General features: G+C 35.4%; 1 protein-coding gene across 6 annotated transcripts in view; it reads right to left on the bottom strand.

Annotated features, from left to right (window-relative positions):
* The window catches only part of RIMBP2 (RIMS binding protein 2), a 126614-nt gene that overhangs the window by 31800 nt on the left and 69247 nt on the right, over positions 1–25567 (bottom strand). For 3 of the 6 annotated variants that reach the window (XM_029087155.1, XM_010176041.2, XM_029087191.1), the window contains exons 1-4: positions 17896–17997; positions 14064–14114; positions 7891–8095; positions 2258–2409 (exon numbers count right to left, since the gene is read on the bottom strand). In XM_029087155.1, coding sequence (XP_028942988.1) covers positions 2258–2409; positions 7891–8095; positions 14064–14114; positions 17896–17997 — 510 coding nt within the window. Of the gene's footprint in view, positions 1–2257; positions 2410–7890; positions 8096–14063; positions 14115–17895; positions 18001–23865; positions 23989–25567 lie in introns of those variants that run through there. The other 3 variants (XM_010175304.1, XM_029087102.1, XM_010176683.2) reach the window with 3 other exon arrangements.

Below are 25567 nucleotides of genomic sequence, written 5' to 3'. Positions count from 1 at the left end.
GGAGATGAAACTGTAGTGGTGAAACAACAGAGACTCCACCTATTTTAGCTCTGCGCTAGGAATCTCACTGGTAAAACTAATTCTTTCTGTTATGCTTCGAGACTAGTAGAGTTTTTGAAGAGAGATGCACTTCTTTCCTCCACTTATTTTACAGTATCCTGGGAGCCCTTTTAGGAAAAACGAACAACTTTTCACCTGAGCTTGAAAGAATTTAAATTACGGTAGAAATACTAGGTTTAACAGTGGGATCAAATGAGATAAGTTGTCCAAAAATTGACCAAAATTTTACAATCTGGACAGAGTGAATATTGGACAGCAACTTTCAGGCCTAAACTGCTCCCTGCTTCATTCCTAATAGGGATCAAAAGTACACCAGAAAAATATTGAGTCAAGTCATTTCTCCTCCGAATTAACTCTCAAGAGGTGGGTTTGCTTATTGGGTTAACACAACACACACTATTCTGCCAACACTCCACTTCCCGTGAGAAGGACAGTAATAGTCAGCTAACAGGTATTCTCCCCTGGGTAGCATGCAGGGATGCAGGCAACTTTTCAAGGGTTATCATCCTGATACCTTTTTATGGGCATGTCAAAAAGCTCATAACTAACCCAATAATGCTTATTCTAGATGACTTTGTTACTGGTAACAATCAGGGAAGTTGCAGATATATTTTTGCAGAGTATCATTTTTTTTATTTCAGACTTCACAGCATTATGCTCCATATTTAGATTTTATTAATACAGTCTCCCCCTGGGTCTGGATACCTCTAAAAAAGAATGGAGCTTAATTTCTGTGAGCTTGCACAATTTAAGTATGTATCACATAATTACACTCTAGAAGGCACACAACGAACAATTCTGCAAAAGAGGGCTTGACATTCTCAGTGAGAGATAATTCAAAAATAATAGAAAAACAGAATTATACTTGACGTGCACTTCTTCTGATCCTTGCTGTTAGTTCTGCTTCCCTAAGTCCTGTTGCTAAGCTGCTTCTTCTGGTTCGACTCCTTCAGGCTGTTTTTTCTGTGGCCTCTTCAAAAAGCAGTGAATGTTCCCACTTTTTAGTAATGCTGCTACACATAAATATACACATATATTTATTTGTGTATAATCCTTAGATATGCTCATGGAATTCCTACTCTACAGGAATCTAATATTTTGTTGAATATCTTACACCATACTCAGGCTTGTGATCCATTTAAAAACATTTATTTTGATTCTATCAACTTTCACAGGTTCAGGAGCAATGAATATAAAAAAAGAAAATATGCACACAGTTTCAATTTATTTACTTCTGTAAAGATTAAGAATGGGATACAGGACTATAAGGTCGGGGTAAAATCTGAAGATCATTTCCTCATGGCTCTTTGCCCATATGAGACAGGCTTACAGTATTAATAATACCCTTCTATAAAGTTTTCAAATGTGTCCTATACCTCCTTGTATTTAACATTTGTCCTAAAAATCAATTAAAAACTTGCCATATCACCTTTGTAAAGCTCTTCTGAGCTTCCCATTGGCTTTCTACTAGAATTAAACTGAAAACCAGAAAACTTTTCTAAGAAAGGAAGAACAGAACCATTCAAAAGTACAATTAAATACAAGCTGTAAAGTTGAATGGTGGAAGAGTTTTGTCACAACATCCTGCAACGTTCACTTCCAGGTTACAGGCTCAAAATCAGTTTAAGAGAGTGTGCTGGAAACTGCTATAAGTGGGTGGTATCAGCCTAGTTGTAGTGAGAAGACTCACACATTATGAAAACCAGGCAAAGAACAAGTCCTGCAGAATGAGCTACTTCTCTATCACAGCATATCTGCCTGGACAGAGCACTGCATGGAATTTCTCTTCCATTTGCCCAGGCTGCATCAAAGTCACACCTTTTGGTAGATATAATAAAATAACAATAAACCTGAATAACATAGACATACGCCAAAACAGACAGACAGAAACGCTGACTTCTTATGCACAGAAATAGTACAACACTCTGAATGCATCATTGAAGGCTGAGGTTTTCACAGAAGCTTGAGGTTCTCACACACCCACTTTTTATGCTGTGTAACTAGGATATCAGCTGAAGATCTCTTTGAAAATATCAGCTAAATTCCCACTAGTCATGTCCCCAGGTTATCTCAGAAAATGAGAACATTCATGTCTTGACTTTTTAAAAGCAGGTGGATCAACCTGCATTGGTCCCCTGGAGAAGAGAGGTCTTGGCCCCTTAACACACATTTTCCACAACAAATTTGAATCACTCACGTCGGAATCAAATCTGCATCTTGGGGTACCAGATCTTGACTTGGACAGGAATGTAGGTTTGACAGACAATTGTTCTGGTTTGTCTCCAGATATTTGAAGGGGTCGTATAAACTCTGAAATCACACAGCGACTTCCAGAAGGACTTTCATGACCTGGCAGTGAACAAAACATACAAGAATAAGTAATTGTTCTCAAGCAGAAACACTGCCAACTAATAAGCAGCAGTCAGTTATTTTCTCCTCCTGTTAGAAATCATTCTAGAAAAAGACTAAGGTAGGTAGACTGCAGAGCACAAAAGCAGCTAAGCCTACTAGTTTCAAACCTGTTGGTAAATAATGTAAGTCAACAACATGTAATGGTACATAAATGTAGAGGGTGAAGGTATTTAAATTTAAAAAAAATCAAAGTTAAAGTTTCCCCTAATGAAAAAAAAGTCCAACTTTGTTCTGAGCATCTAGATCTCTTTAAAGAAGTTATCTGAGATGCTGTTTAACATCCCCACCACTAAAAACCTGCTGTTGGAACCCTTCTGTTCCTTTCAGGGACTTGGTCACATACTGGAAAGTAGAATCAAGTCATGCATTTATCTTCTAAGAAAGTGACTGAAATGCTAATAGTTAATAATGCTAAGTTAGCAGGATATTCATTTTGAAATTAAGGGAAGTGGTTTGGCTTTTTGCAGGGCAAAGTTCTAAGATTGATATTTCTTAAGAGCTCCTCATTAACACCAGTACTAAAACACATTATTTGACCACAGTGCCATATCTCTGGTTTCTAAAAACCAGAAGACACAGTATAAGAAAAAATCTCCAGAAATGCTTCTTGAATATTTTTATTGTGTTTTCTAAAAACACTTAAAAACAAAAAAACATTTTATACTCCACATTTAAAGGACCAAAGGAGGCAGCCTTACAAGAGGCTGAGCATTATTATCCCCTCTTGACTCAAGTAAAAACCAGGTGTAATGGTAAGGGAAGACAGAAAGAACAACTTCATCAAGGTTGCAAGAGAGACTAATAAAGCGTAATATAAAATATTTCTACATTTTTTCCCTTTTACTGTTAGTTTAGTCCCCAGACCACATGAAAACAAGCAGGAAATTGTAAACTGAGCCTAATTATACTTGCAGCATCAGCAGAAGTTATAGCAAAGCAGAGTCTAGGGCATTGCTGACACAATCAGATATCCAGAGTGCCTTCTTTCTCTCTCTCTCTCTCTCTCATTAACATAATGAGCCTGTGCTCTAATTTTTCATACCCTGGATATATGTAGGTTCAGCATTTCCTCTCCAGTTTTGCCAGAAGTCTGGACAGCAATGTTTTGCTACTGAATTGCCAGCTTCCCCAACACACGTCACCAGGAATTATCAGTGGAACCTCTTTATTCATACTGCAGAGGAGAATAAGCTCCAAAACATATCATCAGAGGGTTTTTCTGGTGTGCTCCTTAGTCCAATATGATTAATTTTCTCTGCATCACTGCAATTTACAGCAGGACAGCTTAAGCACATTGACAGCAGGGAAATATACAAGTCATCATACAAAAGATTAATTACAACCAGCCCGCTTACAGCAATCCCTGGGCTGCAAAAGGGCACATTTTTTATTCTTGGAACCTTTCTCACATATATAACAGAAAAGTCATCCCTGTTCAGAAACCTTTAGCTAATTTAGCTCCTTCTGTTTGCTGTTAATGTGCTTGCCATATCAGTCTGTCAGTGCCAAGCCTATAAATAATTGGTCCAACTGTGATTATTCATTCAAAGGAAACTGCTGTTTCATCTCAGACCTCCTGGATTTTTCAGGCTTTGTTAGTAAATTAGTTGCATCACATACCAAATGTGGAGAAAGATTCTTGGACAATATAGCCCTTGCTTTGCATACATATAGGATGACAACCAGGATAGGAACACACATTATCAAGAACTCCAGGAATATCAAGATGCTGGAAGATATTCAACTATTTTATTTTTTCGACTTGTAAAACAATACATAAATTTTACCTTCAGTCCTTAATATACAGGAGAGAAAACTGTGTGGTAGTTGTAAATGCATCATGTCACTGGACACATCTATGGCTCCAGATGGTGCTAGTAACTAGGTACAGCCTACTCATAGCTCACTTCCCATCAGAGTAATCTATACCCATATGCATCAATGTATGTGGAAATACAGCTTCTGCCTCAAATCTAGCTATGCAAATGGATCTGTCTTCCGAACTGGACTTATTGCTTCCTTCAGTGCCCTCTGATTCTCCATTCATTTGGCTACTTGTGCAATGTAACATCTCCTTGCTCAGTAAAATCTGCACTGGGTGCCACCAATTCTTGTCTCTTTATGAAAAAGAGGGTAAAATAACAGAAGCTGATCCTCTAAGGCTCTTTCCCATGCTGTGGGACCACAATATGATCCGTTTCTTAAAGCAGCATAAAAAATATTGCATTTTCAAGTATTCTAATATCTGCATTAAATTGGAAAAAACAGATTTTGGGGCAAGCTGTATCATACAACTTTATCAGTTTGTTCGTCTGTATTCTGTAGAGTAGAATTTTTTAAAGGTCATGAGATGCTTAAATAATATATGTAAATTCACAGCTGGATTAAAAAAAACCCAAACACAAGCATCATCAAGCAATGCCTTTGCAAAAAGCAAAACTGTGGAGGAATCAGACCTATACAGACTCTTTTAAAACTTGTTAACTCACAGGAAACTAAGAAAAAAAATATTGCACCTTTTATTTTGTATTTTCACTCTGGAAAAAACTAAGAGTTAAAAATGAAAAATACAAGAGGTCAAGATATATGCATCAGCTTCTAGAAAGATCTCTTTTTTTTCCCTCTAAATACTAGAGAACAAACTTATAAAGTTACAGTGTTTTTGAGCATAAAGTCTCATAAAATCCATATATGCTCAAAATGACCTTTATTTTCCCATGTCTGGCAAGTATCTGTCAAGGAAGTCTGAAGAACACCTTTTTCAAGGAAAGAAAAAAAGAAGAGCACCAGACTTAATTTAAATGTGTCAGCAGAATTACAGCTAGCCATACTTGTAGCACAATTAGACTCTCCATTTTATTTATTGTAACTATTGATTCATTATGGACTACATAAATTATCTAGAAAGGCCATTAAAATGATCCTTTTATCTGATGAATAATAAATCTTGATGTTTTTGTATCTGATTGTGACATTATTATATGTTTATAGTGCACTTTTTACGTTCTAATCTATTCTGGCTAGGTTTATTTCATTTCCTGATACATTCAAACATCACCAATTAAGGCAAGGCAGCTGGTCATAAACTGATCTCATTTCCGTCATTTGCTTTGAAAGCTGTCCTTGTGTTCCCTCTTGTGTTCCCTCTTGTGTTCTTTTCTTCCTCACACATAATAAAAATAATTACACTTCTGGTTTGAAGAACTTGCTGTAGCATTGCCATCATGATTGTGAAATGGTTGATTTCAATAATTAGAAATCCTGCCCACTTGCTTAAACATGACTTTATTGTTATCAGTGCATTCATACTGAGAATGAATATTGTCCAAGGATTTCTGATGTTTATACACCAGTGCTGTAAGGCCCTGAATTCTAAGTTGCATGAAATTCAATAGCTTATGAGAAAAGGTTTACAGAGCAAGGCCATTAAATGACTTCAGTACAGACCTAGCTGTGTCTTCTGTGCTTTTAGTCAAGGATTTTTTTGAAGATTTCTGTTTGTTATGTTTTGAAGGTTTTTTTAAAAGCTGTTTCAATCAGTATTTCAAGAATAAATGCATGTTAGTTTGGAGAGTTTGACTGAGGATCTCAAAAACTAGGTGATTTTAATTTGAGGATTGGGGCCTACTTAGATCAATCTGAAAGATACAGACTGGACCTTCACTGGCTGCTTAAAGGACAGTTCAATAGCTAATTACCTTTCCTTTAAAATTAATTGTTGCTTTGAAAATCCTATCCTTAGAGACATGAAGAGGTAATGCTTTTGATATTAAGGAAATATCTACTAGATTCTTACAGCTATCAGATAATGCCATCTGAATTCTCCATTTAGTGCACTTGAATATCCACTTAGGTAAGACCTGCAGCTCCAGAAAAGCCTATAAACTAATATGCATCACAGTGAGCAAATCTGCAAATAGCTCGAATTTTGTGTTTGAAAACCCAAGGCGTACAAAGTTACTGAAGTGAAATGAAAGAAGGATGTCACCTTGGTTCCTTTTGACTTGGTTTGACGTTGAGTTTAGCACCCTTCACTGAAAATAACTGCTCTTCTGTAACAGTAGGGAAATTATTTGTGATTTCTAGGCCCTATGCCTCAAAATTTTTCTAGAAGCTTAGGAAAATTAAATTTAAAAAAAAAAAAGTCAAGGCTATTCCCAGTTCCTCTTCATATTTATTATAAAACAACTTTGGGGGAATCTGTAAGTAATGGAAATTACCTGACAAGTGTTCCTTTGCAGAACAAGTAGTTAAAATCATTCTATCATGGGTGATACTGAGCTGGTGAGCACACTCTTCAGCCTTGATAACAACATAGTAATAATACACAATGTAACACATGATTTACATGCAAGTTACTTTCAAGTGTTCTAAGGTAACCTCTTGCCTTGATTCTTAAAATTTTCTTATGAATAATGAATCGTGAACACAGTTGTGTACTTAGACAGAGCAGTTGCCTCTGGCAAAAGGCGATGACCTGGCAAAAGTTCAACACAGATCTTGGAAAAACACATAGTGACTTGAATACTAGGCACTATAAGTATAAAAACACCAATAAAGATGTAATTTTTTTTCTTACTTTACATTCTCTATTTCTTTTAAAACAATATTTTTGTTGCAACTTCTGTTTCTAAAACACCTGGCAGTTACATGTTCAAATACTATTTTAAAATAAGTTAAAAATTTAAACACAGCTTTGCACAGTTTACTAAGCAATTGTAGATATTATCCCTATTCCAGTCTGTTAAAATATATCCCATGAACCTCCTTTCCAACCAAAATCACTGTGTGACAGAATTTGTGTTTTTGTAGACAGCGTTTGCTTCCATTGAAATTTTTTTCTAATGTTTTACTTTAAAGTTTTTATGGAGATGTGCATATTTTCTGTTGAACAAATGCAACTAAACCAAAAACACTTTCATGTTTGTCAAAATAATCCATTCAATTTTCCCATTTTCCACCCAGCTCTATTTACAAGTTTCTTTTCTGTAATGGCTGATGCAGTGTGGGAGTCTATCCTTTCTTTCCCATGAACTGCTGCTTCAACAAAATAGCAAACCAACTCCTGTCCCTGAATCAGTAAAAGTTTTACAGCAAAGCCTGTATACGCAGACAGTCTTCTTCCAACGGAAGTAGATATTTACATACGGAATACATGATTTTAACACTAAACAGGCTTCTCATCACTATACCCAATAACGATTAGAGAGAATTCTGTTCACAGCAGTGCCCCAATAAAACTAGAACCACCTCAGTGAAGGCTTAAGAGATACTCTGAAATTTAAACAAGTCACAAAACAGGAACAGGGGTGAATTCTATTCTCCATTTATACAATCAAATTCTATTTACATTATTGAGTTGCATCTTAAAACCTACGGAGTAGAAGAGATACCTACAAATAAAATGCTGGTTCTTACCTTTGCCTATAGAAGTGGCTATTCCATTCATTAACTGGGATAGAGATTTACCAGGAGAACCAGAGATATCTGAGGATGCCACCGAGTTACTGCTCAGGAGATCAATCTTCCCCGCTTGTTGTCGAAACTTCTCCAGTTCTCTGGACAAAAGGTTAAATTGTTCACTCTGTGTTCGGCATTTCTCCTCTAGCTCTCGGACCTTGGCCTGCACAAGCAAGACATAACACAGACATCTGACTGAGATCAGAGCAAGCTATGGCTGCATCAGATTCTTCTTAAGTACTAGGAAGACAGAACAGGCAAACTATTTGGGATAAACAGGCCCACAATCACACTTTTCTCCCCGAGATTCTCACCTGTATTTAGAACTAAACTTTTTAGTAGCCCTGTAATATTAAGATAAGCACTACTTTCATCCCTGATTTCCAAAGTGGAAATTCCTCATCACATTTTTTGGCAGTGCTAAGAAAACCACTGCCAAGAACTCCTGCAAACAGATCCTATAGCTTTGTGACTTCTCTACACGCATCTGAATGTCACTTTATGTGTGACAAAGTGCGTTTTCCATCTTTTTCTAAAAGTTGGGTATATTTCTGTTGTTTGCCCGTCCTTGTCTATTAAGTTGAAGCCTCCTGAATTGCTAGATTAACATTTATATATTAAAAAACACCATCAAAAAACCCCCTACTGTGGTTCATGCAGAAGGTGGGCCTATCTATTGGCTCTATTCCCTTTCAGAATTAATGCTCCTCACCATAGGTGCCAAACCGCACAGAAGTAATCCAGATAGCAGCCAAAAGGAGATTGTTTGTAAGCTTCTGAGAAGTACCAAAACATCATTGTTGGCAAATGTTTTTGTCCTAATTTTGAGGCATCAGGCCTCAAAATTTAGCTGGTACAAAACAGAACTTAAAAAATAAGCTTCTGTGCTGACTTGGGACATTAGCCTACATATAGTTTATTAATTCCTGATGTGAAAAAATGGATGAAGTGATGGAAAGATTCCCTGGCTGAAAGGAATGACAAAGGGCATGGGAATTCAGGTTTTCTTCTACAATTTTTACTCAAAATATATATGAGTAGTGAAGACACTAAAACACAAAAAAACCCTTTTATCCAAATCTGCAAATTCATTGTACCAGCTAAATTAACGATATAATAATGTTGTCAATATAATGCATTTAAATTTCAGTCTGCATTTAAAAACAGCCTGTGCATCTGTTTGCATAGACTATCAGGTATTCCTAGAGAAAAATCCCTCAAATCTAGAGTACCTGTGGAGTTAGGAAAGAGCATAACATCTGTTGCAAAGACTGAAGAATCAGCAAAGCTCCTGAGAATTTCATTTGTGAGGTCTGATTTTCATGTAGGGGCAAACAGTTGGTCTGTACTCTGGAAATGTGCTAGAGAAAGACTGCCATTTGAGACCTAGAAAGCACTCATGTCTTATATACTGTGACCCAAATGTTGCAAGCAGTAGTAGTTCAACAGAGGCATTAACAGGTTCCTTATGTGAAAAGCTAATGCATTATATCCTAATCTGATGTTTTATGATGAATTAACACCACTTTCCTTCATTACAAACCCCTTCACAGTATATATCTAGTTAAACAACTGTACTAACAAAGGATTCATTCAACTGTACTAAAGGTTTCTTCTTCTTGAACGAGAAAAATGTTCTCAGTTCACGTAAGAAAAACTCAACATATTACTTATCAAGAAAATTACAGATATTACATATCACCTATACAAAGGTCTTAGCACAGCTAAAGATAAACACAAGACTTACAGTCCCCAAAAGAATTAAAAAAACCAAAAATCCTAATTTCCTACTACAGAAGGTGGTACTGTTTGTTCCTTTTTTTTTGCAACATATACATTTTTAAAGCTTACAGTGAATTTTGAGGATATAATTTCTTTTTATTCATAAAACACAAATTAGTTCTGCTAAAGAATTCTCAGGGTATCTATGTGACTGATTATGAAACAGAAAACAATATGATACAGAGACACTGTGGGAGTTGTACACAAACATCAAATGCTTTGATTTTTGTTTTTTTGTCTTTCATCTTTTCACTGTGGTTTCAAGCAACTAAAATATGAGCCTTTGCTACTTGTTACTTTGCTGCATGAATAAGGCATCTATGTACAATTTTAAAAGAACATTAAACAAAGTAGTAAAGTGGTTTGGGTTTTTAGATTCCAGTTATGGAAACTCTAGCATAAAATAAAAAATTAAAACATCATCATCCAGAACCCAACAAGATGCTGAGGCTACCTTAAAAAATATTTTTTGAAAAAAACCCAGAAATTTCATGCATTATTATTATTTATTCATTTAAAACTTATTTGCATTTCTGTATATGCCTTCTTTGACTTTTCTTTTGAGTATCTAGAATCTTCATTTTCAAGTTGTTCTTTCATGACAGTACAAAGCCTGGAAGAAAAATACCTTTACTACTTTTTAAAAATCAAAGTTATGAGTTAGAACTGAGCAAAAGTTGTTACTATATAAAGAAAAAAATTCCATAAGATCCACAATAGTCCTAACTGGAGGCATCTCCATACCCATCTTTATTTCTTCGCTTCAGGCAGGTGCATGGTTCATTGTTAGCCAGCCAGACTCACCTCACTGTAGAAAATCTACATATTCACATATGTCACTGCAGAACGAGGCATGTGCTTACACTCTCAGAAGTACTGAAACTTTATTCTCTATCATAGTTCTGTGCATATAATCTATCCTAATAACAATGGCACAAAATTGCCAAGTCTACCAGAGCTCCCTAAAGCTGGATCTGCCTATCACAACTATTATATGAAAAGACATTCTCTACTGCAGATCACATTGAATATATTTCACTTAGGACTTGACAAGTTCCTCATAGAATACATAGTGCTATTTCTAAAACTTAAATATGTTCTTAAACTGAAAATGAAGTGTACTTCATCCATTACAAGACAGATATTGTTTGCACAAGACAGATAAGATGATGAGTAACTTTCCAGGTGGACCAGCCTGAATTCAGACTAGTAATTAGCTCACATATTCTGCTGTGGAGATGGCATTTCATAGTTTAATTGTTTATGTAGCAGCAATGGCTTTCAGTAGGTAGCTCAATAAATCAAACTTAGGTGAAAATACCACATAAAATTATTTTCGTATTAACAAGAAACGATCTGAATTCAGACAAAAACCATATAGCCAGAAAGCTACTATCTTGAATAAACTACCAGACCATTCTTACTGGGCATGCTCATAAGAAATACACTTTCAAAAACAGTATCTGAGTTCTCACTAAATCATGCCATGTTTGAAGATCAATCTCTTGTAGAAAAAACCTGATTTTGGTGATTTGGTATTAGGCCAATAAATGCCAAGCATGCTTGCATAACAATGGTTCTAGCACACACCCCATGCAAGGTTAGGCAAGACTATCATACTCATATTAAAGGGAAAAATGCAGGATTCAGGACAAGGAAAGGAGAATTTATGCCCTAAAATACCTGCATGCTGTCCAAGGTGTTCTGGATCAAGTGCAAAGCAATAAATTCCAAACACGACACAGTAAACAAAGATATGTGAAATAAACAAAGAAATAAAAACAATTTTGATTTTTTTTTAACTTCAAAGCAAAATATACTAGAGCAGTTAACATGTAAAAACATGCATTAATGCAAACCACACTACTGAATGTTTCAGAAATCAATAACACTGCTGCTCTTAAATTGCAAAAGGCAGATTAAATAAAATGCTAAAAATTAATGGGCTAATAGCAATTAAAAGCAAAAGCTTAGGAAACCTTGATGGGGTTATGCAAATCAGTGGCTGCAGACGTATCAGCTAAACAGGAATTTTTATTAGCTTGAGAAGGGTAAATAATCACTTGCCTGCTTTGTTTCTACTTATGTTTTCCTGTACTTTCCACTAAGCAGTAAATAATAATTTAATCTTATGTTCTTAAAGGCAAAAACCCCTTAATATATATGATGATAATGAAAGCATATGAGTAAAACACTTTGTACAGGAATACTAGCTTTTATAGATATAAAGAAACAATTTTTTAAATTTCTTTTTAAAATATGATCAATGCACCAGAAAAACCACCTTCTATCAATGCATGACCAGTAAGTACACAAACAGAAGAACTACTGTGAGAAAGTAAAAACACTAGAAATTACCTTCTGTTAAAAACAGATTTCTAAGGGAAATGTTTACAACACTCCTGCTATAATCAACCTATGGTATCACATGTTCTTCATGATATGTACAGTATTTTAATACTTAATTTTCTCATGCAAAATCAGTTTTCACTGATAGCTACCAAACCAGTTTTTCTGTCTGAGGAAAAGAAAGGGCATTAAATGGTTATTAAGAACAAAAAAAAACAAAAGGAAAAAAGTTAGTGTGTTATTTACTTGTGCATCTGTATTTTCTGACACTTTACCTTATCCAAGTACATCAAACCTTATGATTGGAAATTTAAAAAATTGGTTGAGCTTAGTTTTGAAAAACTAGGGAGGAACTGTTTGCTTTAGGAACCTTCCTACATGAGTTCTAATTTCTGCTACATGTTGTCATTTGTCCAATCTTACACAACATTGTGGGCCAGCCTGCATTTCTAAACAGCAGACAGAAAAGGCTTTGTCAGCACCAGGGAGATATTCAAGTGAATTACTTTATTTAAATTGTTTGGGTTTTTGTGTTTTCATATGTAATATAACCATAACTGTATGTATCCATTCTGAAGGTTCCATTATTATAAGAGTGTCAGCTTAAAATCTCTAAAAATTTCACTCCAGCCTAAGACAAAGAGGTTTTGCAAACCTTGCCCTATTACAACTAAAACTGACAGCAAAGCTCATGGTTTTTGGATGGGAGTAAGAATGTGCTGCTAATCTTCATGTCTACCAGACACATGTAATTCTGTATCCTTACACAAAGAAGACTAAATTGCTAGATTTTTATTTTTTAGCATTAATGACTTGAAGGAAGGCTTGAAATGTTATGTGAAGTCCATAAATAAAAATACTAATGAATTTACAAGTAATGCTCTGTGCTAAGGTCATAATTGCTATTAGAAATTGCTAACAAAAATACTAAAGATTTTTTGTTACATCTTCATGGATGATGTTGCCTTTATGATGTCATTATGTGCAGGTATTTAACACCTTAAAAATTAGTAAATCAGATCATCTGCATTATCTCTCAAAAGTGAATTTATTTAACAGTGTTTACTTACTAAATCAAATATTCACTGCAAAATTCTAAAAACTTATTGCAGCACAGTTGGGAAATGGTAAAAAAGGCCCCTTCTGGTGATACACAGAAATAGGATTAGAGGCAATGGACATGGGTAGCATTCAGAGAAAAATTCTGACAGGATACAAGAACAATATTCTTCATAATGTAAGTGCTCAAAGACTGAAAGAGGCTGCCCATGAAGGTTGTCATATCTCCATTACCAGAGATGTTTAAAAGTGAACTGGGCAAAAGCCTTGAGCAGCCTACAGTAATTTTGAAGAGGGCCTTTCTTTGAGCAGGAAGTTGGACCAGACAGCCAGAGGTCCCTTCCAAACAGAATTCTTCTATATTTCTAATTCAAAATTAGAATATGTTTCTGGTGCCCTTGATTTTCAAATGCCCAGTTCAGACTACCCTGAAAGATCTAGTTTTCCAATAAAAACAATCAAGCGTTTTCTCTGTACCACACCCTTTAAAAATTTTTTTAAATATCCAAATTCTTTCATTAGGTTTAAAAATTCTGGCTCTTTAGTATGTTGCTTTATGTTTACAAGACAGTATTTAACTAGGAACCTCTGGCAATTGATTAATATTTGCAGCTATATTTCCAGCCTAAATGATAATAATTCTCCAAAGCAATAACTTCCTTTTTATATATATTTGTAAAATAGTAATTTTTAAAAAAATGGTACTAAAATTTCTATTTGACACAAAGAGAAATTGAGGTACACACATCACTTCCAACAGCTCAGCTTAATGCACTCCTAACTGAATTATAATCTTTAAAGGATACAAGTACATTAGAAGAGAAGAAACCCCTATTTGCCTACATATTACTTGAAACTTTCAAAAGTGATAATACTGTGAAGTTGTTACATTCAGAATGGGACCTCCACAAGCAAAGGTAACACAAAGGATATCTTCTTACCTCTAGCAATTGAACTGCTCCTTCATGTTCCTTCTTAGCTTCAACCTGAGCCTTGTTTTGGGAAGGGAAGGGAAAATCAATTAGCCGTGCCACCTCTAGTATGCTCTAACCACATAAAGTAGCATAGCGTTTACTCAAATCCAAAGGCAATTACAGTCTTGAAGGGATGGCTCCGACAATATTACTACGGCGCTTTGATTGCAAGCCACTGAAACAACTGCTTATTTTTAGGAGATTGAATCTCGGTGAAGCTTTAGTATCGGCATTTTGTTGGACCAAGACAAGCACGCTCCACACACTGCAAGAACATATCAGAAGTATCTCTGAAACCCTCTGAATTAAAACTGAAAAATGAGCTTGTTATTTTACATTGCAGGAGGTTCATAGTGCCGAAACCTACCGTACCAGCTCGGAGAAAGCAACAAAAAAATTAAGCTCAATCTTTCCATGCAGCAACAGTATTTATCATCTAAGTAAATAGCTCACAAAACACTTCAAGGCAATCACAAGAAAGGTTGTCTGCAAACAGGAGTGCAATATTTAGGGTTCAATCAACTAAGTCAGAGAGGAAAAGAGGGAATCAATAAGAGGAGAAAAGTGTATTTTATATAGCTCAGAAATTCAGTTATCCATTTTTGGTCAAGAAAATATAAACTTTAAAAACAAATAAAATAGTACTCAGTAACTTTGTGTTATCCTCATTGTATTTCCATTTAAGTTTTCACTATGATCTTTATTGAAACTTGTCCAAGATAAGCAAAATTTTTTATTAACCATTATATAAGGCTTATAGCAGTTTGATGCACTAATTTAGCCTCTTAGCTCCTTATTAATGTAACCCAAAGACCACATTCTGCACATTCCTCATCAGATCAAAGTCTTAAAACCCTCCACTTTATCAAAGGGTAACATCCCACAGACTTTCTAATTTAATGGGCCAGACACTCATGATGAACATCAACACAGCTATGTTACCTTGATTTTCCTCATCTATGCGGGTTACCCTACTCCATTATTGGTTTCAATGGAGCTGTGTCAGGCCATTAAGTCACAACCAAAAACATATACTCAAACTATACTTCACTGTCATGCATGGTCATAAAGCTTCCCTTGGTCCTGCAAGCACAGTCCTATTTCTTCCTGTACTACAGTAGTAAGTCTTATTGCCAGCACCTGATAAAATATTGGCTCCATAAGCATTAGCAAACATGATGACAGGTAACAGAAAGCCTTTGTTATCCATCTTTAAAAGTTTAATAAAATCTACCCAGAATATGTGTTTTTGATAAATGATTAGAAAACCTGCATCAATAGCTATCTCTCTTTTACATCAAACTGTCTTGTATTAAGGCTTTCTTGGCAAAAATGACAATCTGATTCCCTATCAACACAAAACTTTGATATACAATATTATATTCTTCCTTTCAGGGTGAAAATCTGATCAGTCTGTACATATATTAAAAACACAATGAATTTTTACTTATAGTATCAAAATATGACAGCAAATACATCAGACTGTACCAGTAACTTGCTTTGCTTTAAAGCGCACATTTCTGTGGTACATCAGCAACTTTATGACAGTAACAAGATATGATGTAAAATGTCATCCTGTTACTGTCTGAAGTTACTACTTCCATTTCACAGTACTTTTTCAAGTAATTAGATGACTCTAATAAAAAAACGGAAGAAAGGATTTAACACATATCTACTAGGTACATTAGGAGGTCAGCTCTGGATGATATGTGAGCCAGCAACTCCTGTTTAGTGATAGAAGCAAAGTATTATAGTTACTTAGGTAACAGATTTATTTAAATTGTTTTTCTAACAATATACATGCATTATAATGTTGAAAAGGAGATGTATCGGATACCAGCACACTAGAGGATAAAGCAGGACAAATGAGTCTGTGCTCATCTCCACTACCACGCCCAGAGAACTACAGGTAGCTTGGGTATCTCTCTACAAGGTAGAACAGTGCACAACATAGACATCCTCCCAAAATCTTTCACTGTTTTGTATACTTTCTCTCTTTTACCCATACAGTGTACTAATCTGGTCTTCATTCTTAGTCTATAACATTAATAATAGCATTACAGAGGCATCTCAACCAGTATGGGATCCCAACATGTCACAATGGAAAAGAAGCTGAGGTTGGAAGGGCTGAAAATCAGAATATACATATGTAAAAAACAAGGCAATAACAATTAAAAAAGACACAATAGCAAGTTAATCATATAAAGAATTAGAAGTTTCAGGGTGAAAATGAGTGTGTGTACAAAACCCCAAGAGTAGTATTTCAGGCTAATGAACTAAATCAATAAGAAGGATGAATTATTTCTCAAATGCTTCTACTAAGTAATGCACAGATGAGTTGTTATGGTGGATTTTAGTACAGGAATTCTAAGCTAAAATTCTAGTCAAATTTAGTGGTAAAAGATTATTAGATAATTTTTAACACAAATTATTTTGTATTCTGTGCTACTTCAGGTCCACTGAACAAGAATTTAATCACTGCCTACAGATGCTGAGCTAGTCACATAGAGTAAAATACCAAATACAATACAACCTTGTTTGTGGTTGAAGTCTGTCACGCTATAGCTTAGTAAAAGTGACTAGAAAAAACAGTATTATGCTATAGCTTAGTAAAAGTGACTAGAAAAAACAGTATTACAGAGATTTGTCTTCTGTTGCCAACCTGTAACAAAAAGACCCATGTAATGGAGATTTATTAGAAGAGGGTAATGAAAACTAGCAAAAAGAAAAGCTGCACATTTCTTTCATCTCTTTGCTTCCAAGAAATTTAAGTCCAAAATTTATGTGGAAGTTCAAATAATAAGTTAACTATAGCTAGAAATGGCATTTTGAAATATGCCTAAATAGGTTAATTGCTAAAAGAAAATTAACTCAAAGGTTTAATTTGGTCAAGTGAAGCTTTTTATTTCAAGCAAACTATTTAGATACATCTTTTTATTCTGCTGAGAATGTCCCTCCATGCCAATTCTCTACCAAATAATCATTAGAATTATTATTTCTGTGTTTTGATCTAGTCAAGCAATTGGAAAAAAATCGACATTATTATTGAGACAATTGCAGTGACTTTGGTAGGATTGAAACTTAATACCGTGGTTTTTTATATTATAACGAATACTGAGAAGTTGCAGTGTGAAAACAAAATGTCTTAAAGCAACTTGTGAATTGGAGAATGAGCTTGGAAATGAGATACTTAAAAAACTGTTTAGTTTATGAAAAAGATCAACTGTGATGTGTAAGTACCTTGGCAAAGACTTACTTTAATCTAATTTAGTGGAGAAAGGTAGTAAGAATCGCCAGTGTCTGGAAGAGGAAGCCAAAGAAATCCTAACAAAACATTAATACGTCAGTGAGAATGATTAACTGTTCCAGCAAACTGACAAGGAAATTATGAATTCCCCATATTTTTATTATCATGAAATTAAGGCCAGATTCCTTCCTGACATTTAAGGAATGTACAAATATTCCTGAGCTCAATATAAAGGGAAGCAATGGAAATACAAAGGAAATACATGTATTTGTATCACTTTTTTCCCTATTGGAAATTACAAGGACTTTCATATACTGATCAGGTTAATCTTCATTGGCATAAACATTTATAAATCAATTAGTACAGTCATGTAAATCCAACAGTAAACATTCACTTGTTACAACTGCTTCAGCAATCATGCGGAACAATTCAGAACAGGAATGAGTAGGGCGGTTGTGATTTAAGTTCCTTTAAACCAGGAGATCTGTTTCATGACCTGTGCTCTGTCACTGCAATTTGCCATTTCACCTGGCTTTCCCTTCCTCCACTTACCTTCTGCAGGAGTTCAATTTCCTGCTGTTTGGCATTGAGAACAGCCAAGGCTTGCTCATGCTCCAACTCCAACTGTTGCCGCCGTTCAGCAGCCTCTCGCATATGCTGTTTCAAAGGAAGCAGAAAAACTATCAGAAGACTTCAATATATTCTACCTGCAGCCAACCATGCTGCCATTCCCAGGCATGCAGATGTTCATCTCAACATAAAAGCTCTCTGGTATCACTGATAGGCAGGCTGGAAACTGGATAGGATTTTAAATTGGTGAGTGCTTAGGGGCATATTGCCAACACTAAACTCAGATACTTTAACAGAATCTCTTTTAGGATATATGACTCTGTCATTGCCAGCAATGTATCCTCTGCAATGCACAAGTGAACAGTACCCATTTTATCTGTTTATGTGTGGCATTGTGCTGAAAAATTAAAGCCTGGAAAAAAATTACCTTGACAATGCCCTAATGCCTCTTTATCTAGGATACAGTTCTGTGATTTGTTTTGCAAATGATGACCCAAAAGAAATAGCTTACCTTTGCTAATTTCTGCCTATTTTTTATAGTAAATTAGACAGAGCAAAACTAACACAGGTGGATTTGGACAAAAGTGATTACACAGTGCTCAAAAACAACTTTTAAAGTACAGTTGCTACTAATGATTCAAAGCAATATAAGAAAGGTTCTTGGGAAGAATACAAGCTGATCAATGTCAATATACTCTTTGCAGATAGAAATCTTTTTCATTACAGGTTAATATTATTCTCCCAATATCATTATAACTTCCAAACACCCTGTTAATAAATGGGAGTTAAGAAAGATCTCTTTATAGATTCTGATCTCTTTTCTGGTGAAACTGGTATTAAAGATTTTTATTTTCCAAATTACATATTATTCCCATAATACTCTCAGAGCAGAGGCACAATGTCTTATCAGCAGCACCATGAGTTATTACACACAAACCTATTAGGAATCAGCACTTGGAAACACAAATACATGGCTAAAATTGATAAGAACAGCCCAAAATATCTCTTATTGTGTATAAGAGAAAATTCTATCAAGCATATTGCTAACCTTTAATGAGTTGTTATTCTCTGCTACATGTTACTCATAACAAGGAGGGACAGCACAGTGAGGTTGACTTCTCTCAATCTGGGTATGTTTGCAAAGGAAGCAGAAATATCTCTAATATTTCACTTGGCCTCTGCTTGGGATTATTTCTTTTCATTTGATGTGCTGATTAAAAACAACTAAAAAAATCATAATGGATTTTTCCAATTCATCGGTTTTGACTCTCAAGTATGGCTTGTATTCTAGGAGTTTTGTGAGGATTCAGTATTTTGACTGTATACATTTCTGAACTGTGCTATCGTACAAAAGTAAAATGGATCTGTTAATGGGTAATGTCTATTCTCAGTATTTAATACTGACCACAAATAATGGTTCCAATTCTCATCTCCTCTGAATTAACATAACCTATTTTGCTAAATAGTATTATTTATTATTTAAATTAGCATGAAGCTACATTTACTGAGCTCAGTAGCTTCCATTAAGTCTTACGTAAAAGACATAAGACACTAATGGAGCGTCAGCACATTTCCTATATTCAAGAAATAGTGAGGCAATCAAGTAATTCTCACACCTTTAATTAAAACCTTTAGTTATCAGAAAAAAACAGAAGTCTCATTTCACTATCTCAAGATTTAGTACCAGATTCAGTACTGCATATTTTGATACCATTCTTACTACATTTACAAAAGCTACTACAGAACATTTCTAGTCCTTTGCCGAGATCAATAAATAATTAATACTGTGACTATACAGTGAATCTATAAAATGTAATGAAGAAACAGATTGTGATACATGATCTGTGATTCTCCCCAGCTTTTAATTTATCTGTTTCCTAAAATATGTATTTAATGATCTACAGTTCACAGATTTTAAGGTCAGAAAAGACCATTTGGTCATCTATGTTAACCTGTATCTCTCAGTCATTTTAGTATTGTCCTGATCTACTCAGTATTTAAAGCAGCAAGGACCTCTTCACCCCAGCATCTGTCTCTCCCCTGGCACAGCAATTATATCTCCCCCAAACCAGAAGCAATTCCTCCCCTCCCACTATGCTCACAAATCGGTTCTGTCTGCAAATCTGTTTTGTGCTTCCTATCTGCACATCAGCTGCTGTCATTTCTTCCTCCAAGCCTGATGGGGATGGGTTAGGGCAGTGGATGAGGCTGCACAGATCACTAGAAGAACAGCAAGGAGAAACTCTGAGCTGATTAATTCTTTTTGCACTTCCTTCAGGATTGATTTCCACAATGATCACATAGCCATGGTTTGTGTAGGTGGTGGCAATCCATTTGTCCATCTTATCACTGTCCTTAATGTGAAGCAGGTTGGAACTTTCTAAATACATAAATTTGCACCTCCCTTTTTGCACCCTGTCTAGAGGTCCTAATAATGTCACTCTAACATCAGGAAGCAAATCCACATCTAAAAGAGCATAGAGAAAACACCATAAGGATTTTGTATTTCAAAACAATTGGCAAATAATTCTCTATCCTTCCAAGAAAGTGTGCAGAAGGAACATTTTCAGTGTATCTTTCAGATCAAAGGCAAGAATCCTGCTGTGCAGCAGAGAATGAACTGGGGACTTAATGTACATTTCAGTTTTCTTTCAAAACTATAGAGCTAGACAGTTGTATAGTATAAACTGTTTCTGAAATAGCACTTAAGGGACCTACTCAAATGGTTCTTGTTTTTCCAGCTTATGCACGGGCAGCAGAAGGATTTGACAATGAATAAGCTCATCCTAGCTCCAACTGTTTCAGTGGCTGCACTGTATTACCTACAGCTGCAAACAGAACACAGAAACCCGTTTTTTCCTACAGCAGTGACTTTTAGTTCTGAAATGTGCAACTGGTTAATGCTAGAACAAACTCAAATGGCTTTCAAGTACTAAAAAGTCTTGTTTATGAGATAGAACTCATACATGATGCTGAATGGGGAGCAAATTTAATTCTCACCCAAGTACTCTGATCAAAGGACTTGTCATCTGCACTTGCAGATGGGTGGGCACCATTACAGTGGAATGAATGGCAAAAGCTGGCTGAACACATTAGAAAATCAGAACTGTTCCATGTGAGAGGCACTGTGAAGATTCTCAGAAGTTAGCTAATTCAGCAGTTCTGCATCCCCCTTTCTCTGCTTTGTTGATACATCCTGAATTTCTCAAAAGACAAACTGAATTTCTCTTTTGACAGGGAAACAAGGCTAAATATTTCTCAAAACTTTCCAATGGTTAGAAAGCTGCAATCCATCTTTTCAAACTACTAATTTCCCAAGCATATGAGGACACACATGAAATACACAATTAACTGCATCTGCTTGAGCATGGTTTAATGCTAAAAAGGAGATTTAGGGTTTCAAGTCTGTTCAAGGTACTCTGCCAGCTCAGAAGTGTTCTGCCCAAGGGAGAGAACTACTGACCATGAAAAGCCAGGGTCTCTATATTCACCAGACAATTTTTGTTTCAGTGAAGGAAAACTTTTGAAGGAGTTCTTAACCAGAAAAATAAGATTTACAAAATGTTTCTCTCACAGACATTAGAACTATTTCAGTAGAAGTTAAGCAAAATCAGTCAAATAGCCAGATTCAGCTCTTATAGAGAAGAAATTTGGAGGAATCATTAAGTCAAATGCCAGTAGATATCCTAATTAAAGACTGGAAAAATTAACATTGTTTGGTATGGTCAAAGAAGAAAGTATTCTATTTAATGTGTTTTAAGTAACTAAAACACAGACCATCATTAGAGGCATTTCACATGTTCAAAAACATACAAGCCTAGCAAAACCAGTAACTGAACAGGGTACAAGAAAGGAGTTTTATTACTCATGAAAATGGGGTTTGTAGCAGCATAGGAGTCCAGATAATAATAATTTATATTTTGATTTGATGAAATTAGAATTAATGCAAATTTACTTAGAGCAAAGTCTAATCCTTAGCTGTTTTATGATCCATGAATTCACAGTTCATTTCTTTTCTAGACTTTTTTCCTCTTATCTTTCTACTATGCACTCCTTGAAGTGAATTCCTGCAGCTATCAAGCTGGAATCCCACAATCATTATATAGAGAGCACAGGCAAGCCATATCTGTTGAAATAGCTTCTAGGTGTTGATTCTACTTGCATACAACTCACAGTAATAGCAAACTAGTGAAAAAGGTCTGTGGAACTGTCAGTTTTGTATTCCACAGAATAAAAGGAAGGAAATAGCAGAAAAAGAAAATTATCTTCCATTGCTAGAGAAAAACTTCCTACTCGTTCCTGGGGAAAGTTGTATTAGTCTAAAGACAGATAACACTGTATGACTCTTCTATTTAATTAAGCACTTTAATTTTACCTTCCCAGTATATGTATTTCTTCTTTGCACATGATTTTAGATTTATTCCATTTTAGATTTATTCCATTACCTATTGATAATTCACTGTACAACAATACACATAACAGTTAGCTCATCTTGGCACTGCCTAGTATGTGATTACGACAGCTCACGTTTCCAGAAGCTGCTGGAGTAAGTTGGTTTACAGAGCAGTCAGCTTTCTTTTGATAATCCCACAGTCTTTTGGAGGCTCACCAAGAAGGATGTAACTTATAACCACCTTTTATTTTAATCTGTAGCTGGAAAGTCTCCTCACCTCTTGAGCAGTATCAAATAAAGTTTGAGAGAGGGTTTCAACAAAGTATTTACCAGTGCAACAAGTCAAAAATAAAACCACTCCTTCTCAGAATTCAGACAGGTAGCCATTTTCATCACTAATATAATCTCCAAAAGCCCAGATCTATTCTGACGCAGCCAAAATAAAACTATATTTCCCCTTTTAGAGTGAGTCTGATGCAAGTCAAAATCATTAACAAATCCAATTTTAAATAAGTGATTGTACTTATGAGAAACATTGGCTGAAGCCACTTAGCATTATTAAAACATTCTGCAAACAAAAGTCTTGCTCGAAATTTAAGATCTCAGACCATTTATTTTCCTTTCTATTTCCTCCTACTCTCAAGGGCATCCACTCCTCCTTTACTAGCCACTTCAGTGGTTTGAAAAAGGAGAACCTTGAGTTCGGGAAGATGAAAAATAAGCAGGTCTTTGGCAGTCTGTCAAAAAAGTTTCAACATTGCATCAATGCTCCATCCTAACCAGACAAACACATCATTTTTCTGAATAGTCTGAAGTAGACAAGTGTTTACAAGTGTTTTCTCTCTCAAGAATTCTCACTGTAGTCCTCACCTGTACAGTTTCTCCACAGATAAAAACAGCTGTAACTGCATGACTTTTTTTTTTTTTTTTTTTTTTTTTTTTTTTTTTTCTTTTAACAATCTGAGCTGCTTAGCTCTCTTCAAGGCATGCTTTGGTGACAGTGTTCCATATCACAACTTCCATATTTTCTACAGCTAAGAAAACCTGGTAACAGTGGCCCATTCAAACTCGTTTGTTTCTAGCACATCATATGCTTCCTTCCACTGGCTCTCTGTAGCCCATCACCCTAGACAAACCTCATTGTCTGTAAGGGACCTTTTCAGACCCTTCTCCATTTCTCCTGACCCATCTATCAGGTTTGGCTTATCAGGTTGCTGACTTCTATCTTTATTTAATCAATGACACTTTGGGAATCTGATTCTTAGCAAAGCACTGTTTCTTTCCCACCAGCTTTTTTTGCAATTTGTTTCAACATATGCAAATTATTGCCCCTTTAGTATCAGATAAAGATCTCTAAAGATGTCTCTCCTCTGATAGTTTGAGATCCCTTGCAGGTACTTGGTCTACTGTATTTCATATATTTTATCAAAACTAATAGGGGCATTCAGTCCCCTAGTTTGCAATGCACTTACGCTTCTGTGGCCCACTGAATGAACATCAGGAATATTAAACTAGCAATAGAAGTACCAGATCATTGGGCTTTATGGCATTATACATACCTTTAGGACCTGCTCTAAGTTCTCCAGCTTGGCTTGGAGCTGGTGTTTTCCCTTTACAGCCAAATCTCGTTCTTTGGTCACTCTGAGAAGGGTTTCTCTAAGATGGTCATAGTCTGATTTTACCTAGAAAAATTAAAATATTATTATTGCCCAAAAAACTAACTAATGATGGGAAAGCTATATCTGACACAAACACTTCTGCATGTTAAAACTGAAAAAGGAAAAAGTTCAAATAAAATAGGACAAAAGTGTAAAAAATGGAAGGGAATGGTCAGTGAGGAAATTGTGTGTGTCTCATTTGTGTGCATGAAACACATTTTCTTTTGACAACGACTACAACCCGACAACCAAAATGTAGTTATGCATAAATTATGCAAAGTTAAATAAATATACTATATAACACGCAAAATAAATGACAATCAACCAATTCCTAATTTCTCTGGCTCTCAGAGGCATCAGAGACTGGTGTGTTATTTAAAGAGACAGAGATCTAACATACATATAGAAATATAACCCACCTGTACTGGACTATTCTTTAGTGTAAACTGACTTCAGAATAAACTCAAATATACATGATCAGCCTGTGCTAACATTTGAAATCAGTGTCTCTACAATTCAAAAATAGGTATTCTTCTGCAACAAAATGGTTGCTCTCCCTTAAGATATTTGCATACAGAAGGTTTTTAAAGGATCAGATACTCATTAAGTAGGATTTGCTTTCTGATTTAATTTACGTGGTGCTAGCTTAACTATTTCAGTATGACTAAAGTCTTTTCATACAGGATTTTGTGAATCATCAGTGATAGTGACTACTTCATAAACACACATAGAAAATAAGAAAATATAATATTAAACTACTTCATCCTGCCACAGAAAAGTTCTTTCTTCAATCCTGATCGGCTGAAAATTTGATCTCTTATCCCTGATCGTTTGATGGTTTTATGTCCTGTATTGATGTATAACAATAGGATTATTACAGCTTGTATCATATCAGAAACAGCAAAAAACACGTGGGTAAAAAAATACATAATATTCACATACTATTTCCAGTTCCCTGCAATGCTGATAAAAGGCAAGAAAGTAAAAGAAAGAGCCATAATATTTTTAGTGAACAGTGTTCCAAGAAGCATCTGTTTTCCTTTGTTAACTGAACACAGTGCAGAAGCATAAACAATGCTGGCAGAAATACTGGCTAAGGAAAGGCAAAGCAGTACAAAGTATTGGATAAGGGATGGGCTTTAGTCTTAGTGCAGCTCATGTTTCTTTCTAACTTCAGTTAAGGAAGTGACAAGTACTTTTTTTTTTTCAATTTAATTACAGTAATTTCTTGGGTTTTTTAAAGAACAAATGGCATTATGCAATCTCTGACATGGACATCTCCTGGACATTTTTCTAAAGTGATGTTTTGGAAAATGATTCAGCCTTCTATTTGCCTTCTGGCTCCAGTTTGTTAACTTGCAAATTTTGCCATGGACCAAAAAATCTAAATGGTTGCAGCCAGCCCTTGTATTCATCTTTGTAAGAAGGCTCTTTAGAGTGCAGTGAACTAGAAAAAAGAAAGAGGAAAATGGAACAAATCATGTTTTCCACAAGAACTGATGCAATTATTGTCAACCTCAGGATTTTTCTTCTGTGCCCAGATTTTTCTTTTCCTCTTCCCTCATTTCTTTAAAACTAAGGAAACTATTAAACAATGGATTTT

This window comes from Antrostomus carolinensis, unplaced genomic scaffold (assembly GCF_000700745.2).
Source record: "Antrostomus carolinensis isolate BGI_N321 unplaced genomic scaffold, ASM70074v2 scaffold1700, whole genome shotgun sequence".
In the NCBI taxonomy this organism is placed as follows: Eukaryota; Metazoa; Chordata; class Aves; order Caprimulgiformes; family Caprimulgidae; genus Antrostomus; species Antrostomus carolinensis.
Note: the sequence above shows the minus strand (reverse complement) of the source record. Positions and strands in the feature narration are given on the sequence as shown.